The sequence below is a fragment of the Mus musculus genome, chromosome 1, assembly GCF_000001635.26.
Source record: "Mus musculus strain C57BL/6J chromosome 1, GRCm38.p6 C57BL/6J".
Lineage (NCBI taxonomy): Eukaryota > Metazoa > Chordata > Mammalia > Rodentia > Muridae > Mus > Mus musculus.
The window spans coordinates 4,803,386-4,816,223 of record NC_000067.6 but is presented as its reverse complement, the minus strand read 5'-3'; the positions used below and the strand labels follow the sequence as shown (position 1 = coordinate 4,816,223).

The following is a 12,838-nucleotide window of genomic DNA, read 5'->3' as shown; positions in this document are numbered from 1 at the left end:
AAGGTCCACCTGCTTCTGCCTCCTGAGTGCCTTTAATCCTAGCACTTCAGAGGCAGAGGCAGGGGATATCTGAGTTTCAGGGCCAGCCTTGTCTACATCTATTTGTATCATTATTTTTCATAGATATAAAAGCCTTAGAGGAGCCGGGCGTGGTGGCGCACGCCTTTAATCCCAGCACTTGGGAGGCAGAGCCAGGCGGATTTCTGAGTTCGAGGCCAGCCTGGTCTACAAAGTGAGTTCCAGGACAGCCAGGGCTATACAGAGAAACCCTGTCTTGAAAAACCAAAAAAAAAAAAAAAAGCCTTAGAGGCTTTAAGAACAAACCAATATTAACCACAAACCAATATTCAAAACCTGATTAGAGTTGTTCTATGACCTCCATGCACAGACAAGCATCCCCAAATGAATAAATGTTGGGGGAGGATGGAGGAGGGAGAGAGAAAGAAAATGCCTAATAAACCTATATAATGCAAGTTTCTAGGGCATTGCTTGATTTGGAATTTGCTTTTGTTTGGAATGGTCTGGCCAGTCTGGAGATATGACTCAATGGTTAAGAGTATTTCTGCTCTTTCAGAAGACCACATTAGATACCCAGCACCAACATTGTAATCTCGGTTCTAGGGGATCCAATAGGCACATACATGGTACACACACACACACACACACACACACACACGCATGAGGGAAAAAAATTTCTACACATAAACTAAAGATAATATAAAACTTAAGAAAGGGTTCTGCCAGAGCTGTTCTGGTCTGGCTGTTTTCAGCTTTGTATAGCCTAGGCTGGAATGGAACTTCCAAACCTCCTGCTTCAGCCTCTACGTGCTAGAGTGAACTATGACATCATCACCTAGGGGAAAGAATAAATCCTACACATTCACTCCCATCTGCTTATCTTTTAGAAGAGACTACAAAGTAAAGCATACTTTGATTGTATTCCCTATTCGGTCATAACAACAGTGATTCTGCCCAGATCAACGCACGAAATATCCCTAATCCCATCTAAGCTCTCAACACATCCAAAGTCTCGCCCGCTGGCCAAAGGCAAAAGGACTTAACATGGGTTGGACTCTTGAGAGTGGACATAAAGCTAGACCTGTGGAATGGCCAGAGACTACTCTGCAACTATACCAAAAGAAGCAAAACTGAGAAACCAAGAGGCCAGAGGAAAGTGGTATAGATAACCTTAGGGGACGGTTAGTGCTAAACCCATAAATTAAAAATGTGCTGAGGAAAATATTATCTTCTAATGCCAAATACCTTCTTACAAAATACTTTTAAATATTTAAAACATTAAATAAGGTAAGCACTTAACTTTTTTTTTTTTTTTTTTTTTTTTTTGTGAGACAGGGTTTTTCTGTGTAGCCCCAGCTGTCCTGGATCTCACTCTGTAGACCAGGCTGGCACAAACTCAGAAATTCACCTGTCTCTGCCTCCCAAGTGCTGGGATTAAAGGTGTGCACTAACACGCCCGGCAGCATTTAACATTTTAAATTTAAATTCAATTTACTCATAATCACTAGGCATCCATCATCTTTTTTTTTTTCGAGACAGGGTTTCTCTGTGTAGCCCTGGCTGTCCTGGAACTCACTCTGTAGACCAGGCTGGCCTCGAACTCAGAAATCTGCCTGCCTCTGCCTCCCAAGTGCTGTGTGTGCGCCACCACGCCTGGCTGCTAGGCATCATCTTAACCAACTGGTAAAATATAGTATCACTGGTACAGGAACAAGGATAGAAATCATATGTACCTGAGACAAACAGCACCAGTTAATCATCTGATAAACTGAGGCCAGCCTGAAACTGTCAAAGGCAAACAACCACCAGAGGGGCAGTCGACAAATTACTCGGTATTCTTTTTTTTTTTTTTTTTAAAAAAAGACTTATTTATTTATTTTATGTATGTGAGTACACTGTAGCTGTCTTCAGACACCAAAAGAGGGCATCAGATCCCATTACAGATGGTTGCGAGCCACCATGTGGTTGCTAGGTTTTGAACTCAGGACTTCTGGCAGAGCAGTCGGTGCTCTTAACCACTGAGCCATCTCTCCAAGCTCACAAGAGACAAGATAAAGCCTGGGGAGACGTATCAGTGTGAGCTATAGTCCTGGACTTCACAGACGAACTGACAGAAGCAGGAATGGAGCTGAGAGCTGAGATGGTGACATCAGACAGAATTGACGGCTATGTTATTAGTGAGTGGGAATGCTGACCAGCAAGATACCTCAGACCACCTCAGGCCACCAAGCCTGATGAGCTGAGCTTGACCCTGGGCTCACACGGTAGAGGGAAAGAACCAAGTCTCAAAGCAAAAGGATGCTGCTCAATTTTTAAAAAACACACTTAAGTATAAAGGACTAATGAGGCAGCACGGCAGCAGCCTCTTTCTCTTGATTAGACATGGTTTCGCAGTTTCTCTGTATAGTCTCTGAACTCACTTCGTAAACCAGGCTGGCCCCAATCAGAGATCCACTGTCTCTACCTTCCAATCCTGGGATTCAAGTTGTGTGTTATTTTATCAGGCCTGGCTAGCTTTTCCCTTTTTCTCTAATTTTTTTGTTCTTTGTGATAAATCTCACATAGGCTAGGCTGACCTCAAATTCTTCAAACTCATTATGTCATATGTTCTAAATTAGTCTAACTGCTAACTATTTAACTAACTGCTAAAAATACTTGGTGAGAGTCTTGAAGAACCACCTCGTGGTCTTAAAGTCTTCTCACGTGCCATCACACAGATCCCCAGCTCTTCTGTTGTACTTTAATGGAGTCCCGTGGATAACCCAAGCTGCTACCAATGCAGAATGCAGTACAATCCTGCAATCGTGCATCTCCACCCAAGGCCATGACTTGCTTTCTAATTAAAAAGAAAAAATAAATGCAGTAAGGAAACGTGAAAAAGACCACCTTGGCAAGTGACCTGCGAAGAATAATGGGACAGGGCCAGACACAGTGGCCCACACCTTTAATTTCATCACTTGGGAAGTAGAGGCAAGCGGATCTCTGTGAGTCCAAGGCCACACTGGTCTACAAAGTGAGATCCAGGACAGCCAGGGCAAGACTCTATGTCAAAAAAAAAAAGACAAAAAAACAAACAACAACAACAAAAATCAACAAAACAAAACGACTTACAGGACAACGGCACTCTTCAAAAACAGAAACATTCTGTCACATAGACTCAGATGTGGCAACTAAAAACAGGCGTGACAATGAATTGCACTACATTGGTGAGGGGAACTGGCAAAATCTGTGGTCATGCTGCATTTGATAATATTACATGCCCTGAATCGGTTAATCGTTCCATGGTTATAGAAGATGTACTTATACAGAAAAAGCACTCAGCTTATACGTTGTAAGAGTCATATGGCATATGAGACATATAACTGTCACTATCATATTTGCAACTCACCCTCACAGGTATGGCAAGCATATGTATGTCAGTAAAGGAAGAGATTACGAAATATAGACAAAGTAATTCAGGAATCTGCATTATTCTTGAAAATTTAACAACTCTAGAAATATTTCAAGTTTTTAAATGCTATAAAAATAGAAAATATCTGGGTTGTGAAATTTCAACAAATTTTACTCCCTTTTAAACATATTCTGAATTTTAACATTTTCAAATCACAAAAGCTATTTTTACATTAGAAGGAAAACTGATTTCGTGCAATACAGAACATCATATCCTCCATTTCACTTTAATTTAATGCACATCATAAATATAAACATGCAAGATGACTTGGGTTAAAGATTTTAAACCAGGCGGTGGTGCCGGATGGTGGTGGCACACGCCTTTAATGGCTCTACAAAGTGACTTCCAGGACAGCCAGGGCTATACAGAGAAACCCTGTCTCAAAGAAGAAGAAAAAAAAGATTTTTTTTTTTTTTTTTTTTTTTTTTGGTTTTTCAAGACAGGGTTTCTCTGTATAGCCCTGGCTGTCCTGGAACTCACTTTGTAGACCAGGCTGGCCTCGAACTCAGAAATCCGCCTGCCTCCGCCTCCCAAGTGCTGGGATTAAAGGCATGCGCCACCACTGCCCGGCTGAAAAAAAAGATTTTAAACACTAAATTGCTACCTGTTAGACCATTAGCTCTGAGTTCCACTATATATTCATGAAATTAACCATGTCACCACTTCTTTACTCGTAGTTTGTGTGGTATTTTCATATCTGGGTACTTCTGAGTTTTTATATAAGCAACTGGAACATGAAAACAACAACTTATCTCTTATCCCAGGAGCCTCTACCATTTCGAAACTGATTTTTTCTTCTTCATGTTTTCACTCTTTAGTTTGAAGAATCTGGCCACACTAAATCTGCAGAGGACCTACTTGTACTAAAGTTTTGTTCTTGTTTTGCCTTGTTTGGTCTACAAAACCAAGCGGTGAACAAAATAAATAAACAAGACAAAACAAAACAAAAAGCACCTTCCCAGGGAAGTTCTGCCATTTAAAATCCTTTTAGTTGGCGGGCATGGGGGAACAAGGCTTCAATTCCAGCTCTCTATGAGGCAAATCTCTTGATGTTGAAGGAAGGTTCTCCTTCTCTACCCTAGGAGTTCCTGGGGAGCAAAGGACTCTCTCTCTCTCTCTCTCTCTCTCTCTCTCTCTCTCTCTCTCACACACACACACACACACACACACATACACACACACACACACACAAAGCAAAAAAACATAAAGATCCATTTAGTAAAGCAAGTGTAGTAGGTAGGTGTTTTTCTTTTGTTTTCTTTTTTGTTTTTAAAGGCAGAGTCTCACTATGTAGTTTAGGCTGGCCTCAAACTCACAGAGATGGTCCTGCCTTTGTCTCCGAAACGCTAGGATTAAAGGCCTGCATTACCATGCCTGGCCCACAAGTCCATCATTTTTGCTGGATGTATTGATAGAGTCCTACAACATTTTCAGTAACTTCATATTAGACTTAGTACAAATAGAACACAAAAAGTAAATACTTTTAAGAACTAGAGATGGGTCCAGGAGATAGTTTGGGTAGTAAGATGCTTATCTTCCTTGCAAGCATGAGGACTTCAGTTCAATTCCCAGAAACATAAGAAGGAGGAGGAGGAGGAGGAGGAGGAGGAGGAGGAGGAGGAGGAGGAGGAGGAGAAGGAGAAGGAGAAGGAGAAGGAGAAGGAGAAGGAGAAGGAGAAGGAGAAGGAGAAGGAGAAGGAGAAGGAGAAGGAGAAGGAGAAGGAGAAGGAGAAGGAGAAGGAGAAGGAGAAGGAGAAGGAGAAGGAGAAGGAGAAGGAGAAGGAGAAGGAGAAGGAGAAGGAGAAAACACCAACACAGGGGCTGGACTGATGGCTCAGTGGTTAGGAGCACTTGTGGTTCTTGTTCTTTCACAGAACCTGGGTTGGAAGCACACACACATTGGCTGACAAATGTCCACAACTCGAATCAGATGCCCTCTTTGGCTTATGAAAGCAACATAAATACATGTGAGTATTTGAAGCAGGTGCTCAAGTGAGCATGCATGCATGTGTGTGCACGTATATGCACGCACAAGTGCGTGTGTGTGCACACACACAAGCACCTACATAATGTAGACTAAGCACTAATGCATAATATAAATCAATACAGCTTTAAAACCAAAGCCAAAATCCTGGCTAATGTTCGACCAACCCTGCCTCAAAAACAAAAACAAATTTTAAAGGTTAACAGTGTACAACACTCGGAGTTATTCTCCAGCCTCCACATGTACCTGTACATGTGCACTCACACACAAAAGAACTCTTGCTCCCATAGACTGAACGTCATGGTGGCAAACACCTGGAAACACAGCTTTGGGAATGCAGAGGTCAGAGGATCACAAGTTAGGATCAAGCCGGTTTACAGTGAGCTCAGGCAAGCACAGACAATCTCAAACAAACAAAGCTGTGCATGTCAAGGCAAGGGAGGGAGAAAGAAAGGGAAAAAGAAATTACCCACTAAAAGGAAAACTTAGTTGAACATCAGGTTAGAACTAGAAGGTTAATTTGAAGGTTATCAAAGGTGGAGGCTGCAAGATATCTGTTAATTCTGTGCCACCGTTGGATACATCAATGAAATCATAATAATAAAAATAAAGTAAGATAATAACTGGGGTGGTGAGATGGCTCAGTGGTTTAAGGAACTTTCAGCTTGGAACTGAACCTGCAGGCTGGTTAAGTGCAGCCTAATACCTGAACCATTAAACCATCTCCCCAGTTTCATTGTAAAAGTTTGACAGTCTTATATAACACAAGTTTCAGCCAGATAATCACTCAATTAAACCTGAATTCAATGAATTCAATCCCCGGGGACCCATGTGATGGGAGGAGAAAACGAACTCCTCTAAAGTGTCCACACACACACACACACACACACACACACACACACACACAAAACAAATGTAGTTAAAAACAAAACAAAACAAAACCTAGCCATCACCTAATACCATATTACCTGGCATAATCTCCAAAGTTAGGAAAGTGAGTGAGATATGGTTAGTACCTGAAAGGGACAATTAGTCTAGTCCAATGTCTCCATTCATTCATTCATTCATAAGCAAGATCTCACTGTTGCCCCATCAGTCTCAAACTCTAGGGGGTCAAGAAAACTGCCTGTCTCAACCTCCTGAGTATTTAGCAACGGGCGTTAATAACTCACTGAAAAAAATCACTTAATGTCTTGGCTATTTTATAAAAATTTACTTTTTTAAAATCAAGTTCTGCCAGGCGTGATGGCGCACGCCTTTAATCCCAGCACTCGGGAGGCAGAGGCAGGCGGATTTCTGAGTTCGAGGCCAGCCTGGTCTACAAAGTGAGTTCCAGGACAGCCAGGGCTACACAGAGAAACCCTGTCTCGAAAAACCAAAAAAAAAAAAAAAACAAACAAACAAACAAACAAAAAAAAAAATAAAATCAAGTTCTAAAAATTTAACCTTTATATTTATTTTATGTGTACAAATGCTTTGCCTGCATGTATGCCTATACACCACATATATGCGACTCCTGTGGAGCCCAGAAAAGGGGTCAGATCTGTTGAGACTGGAGTTACAGCGAGCTGGAAGCCACTAAGTGGGTGCTTGGAACTGAACCCGCAGGCTGGTTAAGTGCAGCCTATGCCCTGAACCATTAAACCATCTCCCCAGTTTCATTGTAAAAGTTTGACAATCTTATACAACACAAGTTTCAGCCAGATAATCACTCAATTAAACAGAAGGCAACCCAAGGATTAATAACAGAAAATCCTAAGCTAAAGTTAGTGCTGCATAGTCCGGTCAGGGACTGGTGAAGTGTCCACACGGCACACACTGACCTCAAGTTTCTTCTCCAGAACCACAAAAGCAAAATGGGTTTGATAAGCCACCAAATTAATCTTTGAGCTGTGGCCCCACCTTCTTTGATTTTTCTCTTTTAAGGGATCATCTGCACTCTGATCTGGGACTTATGCTTCATGTTATTGCTATTTCTCTCAACAGAATCAACCGGTCTTTCTCAACCTGCTCCAAAACTGCACACTGCCTTTGCAAACATTCCACTCCTCTGGTATCCAATTCACATCCAAAGAGCAGTTAACAATTTTAACATGTTCCAGAGACAATCTCAAAGACGAGAAACTCAAGATAAGGGGGAAATTGTGGGTGTTTGTAAGCAGAAAAGCTGATCTCCTTGAGAAAATACTTGTTCCTACAATGTCAGCCTTCTTCAGCATACAACCCTTTGACCAGTAAGTAGCTGCACGACCCCATCTCCTTAGGTACTAACAATGGCACCTACCCTGTATCTCCCAATCCGTGAAGGAAAATAACCTAAAAGAGAATAAGACAAAATAAGCACACACTGGACTGTTACAGATTTTGTTAAGTTATAAAACCCAATGAAGGACCTAAAAACTTACAACAGAACACTATTCCACAAGCTATTTAATTTCTATACCCCTTCGTTTTAGCACTCAGAGGTCTCACACAGTCGGATAAAAGACAGCTGTCTCTAAAGTCAAGTCACGAAAGTCGAATTTTTTTCATCACAAAAGTTTCCGGGAGCAAAAGTTAATCTGAGCTCCTGCGGCAGGACAGACACTCCCGCTGCAGGTCGGCTGTTTCAGCACTGGACCTCGGAATTTGCTTCAGGGGTGGGGGTGAGAGTGCTAGGCAGGCAGGCGGCGCCCCGCCGGCTCCGATTCCCCGCCCGACCCCGGAGAGCCCGCGGGGCGGCGCGGACGCATCCACGCGCGGCGGCCTGGGTCTCGCTGGTGCCCCAGGCCCGGGCGCCGCCACTCACCGCGGCGGTGGCCTTCCGGGCGGCCGGCACAACGGCGGGCATCGGAGCGGACATGTTGTTGCCGCACATCCACCGGCTGGCGGACAGTGCGTCGGAAGCGGAAGGGAACTCGGGCTCCCGGCAGCCGAAAGTCCCAGCCCGCCCCTCCGGGCGCGCGCTCAGGCGCGTGCGCGCCCCCGCGCCGCCCTGCACTGTTCCTCGCGTTCGGCCCCGAGCTCGCGCCCCGATTCGGCCGCGCGTGCGCGTCATAGTGAGCCTTCCCGCACCGCGCTGGAGCAGTGCGGGCCGCTGCTAACCTCTCGCTGTCCATCCACGCCCGCAGTGCCTGGACCAGCGGCAGGTAGCAGGGACCGCTGCTGGGACCGCGGCTAGGCGGGGCGAGCTCTTGCTGTGGTCCCCTGCGCGCTTGACGCGTGACTCCCGATTTCACTTCCCCAGGCAGGTCAACGTTATTAACTAAAGGACAGGTATTCATTGAAATATAGCCGTTTTGAACACGGGGCAAAATCGCCACCCTTCTGCACAGCGCTGAATTTATTGCATATATAGTATGTATAACTGGGGAACGGTTCATGGCAAACATTTAAGGTCAAAATGTCATGACCTTCAGAAGTCTGCAATTCAGTGAGGAAACCAAATATACAGTTTTGACTGGAAAGGAGTTTGTGAACTAAGACTTAAAGACTAAAAGACTTAATTAAATTACACAGGAAAATCTAGGTCCTGAGAGATTTTGGAGTCTTATTCAAAACGGTTTTAAATCAGTCTTGCCCTTAAATATTGAAAAGTTTAAACATTCTCAAAAATGTTAAATTGATAACCCTCCCCCAAAATGGTAGTAATGTGATTCACAAGGCTTATGCCTCTATATATTTTTTGCTTTTTCGATACATGGTTTCTCTGTGTAGCCTTGGTTGTCCTGGAACTCACATTGCAGACCAGGCAGGCCTCAAACTCCTAACTCTACCTCCTGAGTGTGTTTGCCACCACACCCAGCAATGCCACTATATTTAAGTCAAACTGTTAGGTCTTTTCTTTGTGACTTTAAAAGAAAACACAACTGTCTTTAGCTCTCATTATGAACATAAAATGATCCAAGTCACTGTTAAGTAAGTTTCTCTATGATGAAATATGTAGAATTCCAGGAGCTACCATTATCTCACTAGAGAGGACAAGAATACATCAAGTTGGGGTGCCTGTCATCTGTGTCTTTTCCTATCTCAAAATCTCCAGTTCCTGCAATTTTTCTGGAGTTTTACATCCTCCAATGAGCTTGTTTCTTCTGTTCTGAATGGTTTCTTTCTTCCCTGGGTAAGGGAATGAAGTAAATATAAAATTTAGAAAAAAAATAGTTAATTATTCAGATCATGTGATTGTACAAAAGAAAAAGTAAGCCCAGTGGTGGTGGCGCACGCTTTTAATTCCAGCAGAGGCAGGTGGATTTCTGAGTTCCAGGCCAGCCTGGTCTACAGAGTGAGTTCCAGGACAGCCAGAGCTACACAGAGAAACCCTGCCTCGAAAAACCAAAAAGCCAAAAAAAAAAAAAAAAAGAAAAGAAAAAGAAAAGAAAAGAAAGAAAGAAAGAAAGAAAGAAAGAAAGAAGAGTAAAGTGACCAACAAGAAAATTCATCAGTATAGCCCATACTAGGTCAGTATACCCATAGAAAACTGTTGAGAGTCCAAGAGTCTTCCACAAACTACACAAACACCAATCTCAGTCAGTCAGGGGTGGATTATTGAATGTACACCCTAAGACTGATCGATCAGGGCTGTAGCTCAGATTTTAGAGGCTGACGCTATGACTACGAATATCTTTCTCTGTCAGCTTATAAGAAACACACACACACACAAGCTCATACACAGGTGCAAGAAGTGCTGCCCAGTGGTCAGCGCCAACTCAAGCCATTTTAGACAGAACAGTTCATATTGACCTTTGATTTGATAGGTCCTACATAAAGTTTTGTGGAATTTCTTAAGATAACAAACCTCATGCAGAACATATGCGAGTATGTGATCAGCATGACCTTGCTCTAAGTCCAGTTATTTTTCAGTGTCAATGACTAGCTGGCATGTTATAGCAACAATATGAAATAGCTGGCAGGCATGGAACAAAATGGCTATAGCTATGCTAGGGGAGGGGTAGGCCTCAACAAAGAGTATATTTCTAGATATAAGCAAAAGCTGGTTAATTGTGTAACAATACAAAACATTACAATACAGATTTAAAACTATAAGATTTGTAAAACACTATTGAATATGATTGACAAAATGCTGGTCAAGTTGCAGCAAAGTCTATACCTGTGAAATTATGATAATCAAGATCATAAACTCCATCCTCCCACCCTTTCCATTATTACTGTGGGGTTTGTTTTTATTTTGCATAGACTAATACATAAAACTTACCTTCCTAATAATTTAAGAATCTTGGTGTTCTGGTCAAATTAGTTGACTTCACATGCACTGGTTTATTTTTGGTCTAGTGTTTATTTTCCCCTCCATTTCTGTTAAAAAAAAATCCTTAGGACTTTTGATGATGAGTATCTTGACCCTGTAGGTCTTTTTGGGTAATATAAGCACTTTAATAATATTAATTTTTCAATCCATAACAATAGGATATCTTGGGCTAGAGAGATGGCTCAGTGGTTAAGAGTACTGACTATTCTTCCAGAGGTCCTGAGTTCAATTCCCAGCAACCACATGGTGGCTCACAACCACCTGTAATGAGACCTGATGCCCTCTTCTAATGTGTCTGAAGAGAGTGGCAGTATACTCAAATAAATATAAATAAATAAATCTTTTTTAAAAAGGGATATATTTCTACGTATGCATTCCCGTCTGCTTTCATTAACATTATCAGCACACAGAATTTAATCTTGGGCTAGATTGACTTGTACTTTTGACTTGTATTTTGTTTTTACGGTTTTTGACATGTATTGATTGTATGTGTGCATGCTTGTGCCATGGCACAAATGCGGATGTCAGAAGACAGCTCATGGGACTTGATTCTCTCCTTTCACTGTGAGTTCCAAGGCCTGAACTCGGGTTGTAGGCTTGGCAGCAGGAGCCTGTACCCACTGATCCACCCTGTTTTTGTTTTTGTTTTTCATGCTATCACAAATGTTGTTTTAATTTCCCTTTCTGATAGTTGTGAGTGTATATCAATGCGACTAGTTTTTGTATGTTAACTTTATATTTTGCAGATTTACTGAATTTGTTACTTTGTTCAAACAGTTATTTAGATGGAGACTCTATGGTCTTCTAACAGTAACATTTGCAAACAGAGGTAATTTTACTTTTCATAAGCAAAATGTTAAAGTATTAGACCTATATCAAGAAAGGTATTGTTACCTAGGTGAAGAAAAGACAACTGAATAGGAAGATCCAATATTATATAAATTATCAATTTTCTCAGAATTAATCTACCATGTAATTCCCACTAAAATAACTATACATTTTATGTAATAACAATTACATTTAAATTTTCTGTAAGATGACTTTTAAACTTTGTAACTCTGAAAGTCACAAAGATGGTAAAATAATCATGTAGAGGTATTCAGATATTTTACAAGAAATAGAGAATCCAGAGACTACAGGTCAGAGTGGCCACGTAAGAAGCAACTGTAAGATGTTGTCTAAACATTTCCATGGCAGCTGCTTCCTGTCAGGCAAGGGTGTTTCAAAAGCTATATAGTGGTCTCCCTTCAGTGCTGCAGAGTGCCTCTGAACCTCCAACACTCATTTTCAAAGGACTGGCACTGCTGAGATGTTTTGTGATCTTAGAGAACATATTCAGGGATCAAAGATACTAGCTATGTGTTAAGTATTAGTGATTATATTGCCAGATAAATGGGCTGAGGTTGTTGAAGTAGAAGAAAGAGAGTTTGTTTGGTTTGGTTTGGTTTGGTTTGGTTTTATTTTAGGTTTAAAGAGCTTATCCCTGTACTTAGAACCAGATACTGTTGTTTTGTGTTTGAGAATGCTTTAGGAAGTATTATAAAGAAAGCAGAATCCATGTGGACATTCCAGTTAGCAAGGAAGAGTTTGGATGTTCTTGATATTGCTATCAACGGAGAGGTTTCACTTAGTTCCATAGGGCATTGTGTATGAAGGTCCCGGAAAGATTCCTCAAATCTGTGTGAGAGCAAAAGTAGACTGTTATCAAGACCTAGTAATGACTGGTCTTTGTGATGTCTAATCTTAGTTGTCAACTTGACTACATCTGGAATCTAAAACTAGACATAGCTATAAGGGATTTTCTTGGCTGGATAATTTGATCAAGTGGGATGACTCGCCCTAAATCAGGGCCACATCTTCTGGTGGTAAAAAAAAAAAGTAGAATATAGTGGCACATGACTTTAATCTCAGGATTTGAGAGGCAAAGGCAGGTGAACCTCTATGAGTTTGAGGCCAGTTTGGTCTACATAGTAAGTTCCAACTATTTGGAGCTCTACAGTGAGACCCCATATTGTAAGACAAGATAAACAAACAAAAAGATGGAAGAAGGAGGCTTTTGCTTTTTGCCTGTTTGTCTTCACTCTCACTGACAAGTTCATCTGCTCTGCCAATGAGCATTTCTTCACTGGCGTTGGGATGTGCT

At 41.8% G+C, this 12,838-nt stretch overlaps 1 protein-coding gene across 2 annotated transcripts in view; it reads right to left on the bottom strand.

Annotated features, from left to right (window-relative positions):
* Lypla1 (lysophospholipase 1) overlaps nt 1-8,401 on the bottom strand; it is a 38,913-nt gene extending 30,512 nt beyond the window's left edge. For both annotated transcript variants that reach the window (NM_008866.3, NM_001355712.1), the window contains exons 1-2: nt 8,242-8,401; nt 7,738-7,769 (exon numbers count right to left, since the gene is read on the bottom strand). In NM_008866.3, the coding sequence (NP_032892.1) occupies nt 7,738-7,769; nt 8,242-8,310 (101 nt within the window). In that variant the 5' untranslated portion in view covers nt 8,311-8,401. The remainder of the gene's footprint in view (nt 1-7,737; nt 7,770-8,241) is intronic.
* Nucleotides 8,402-12,838: the final 4,437 nt, after the last annotated feature.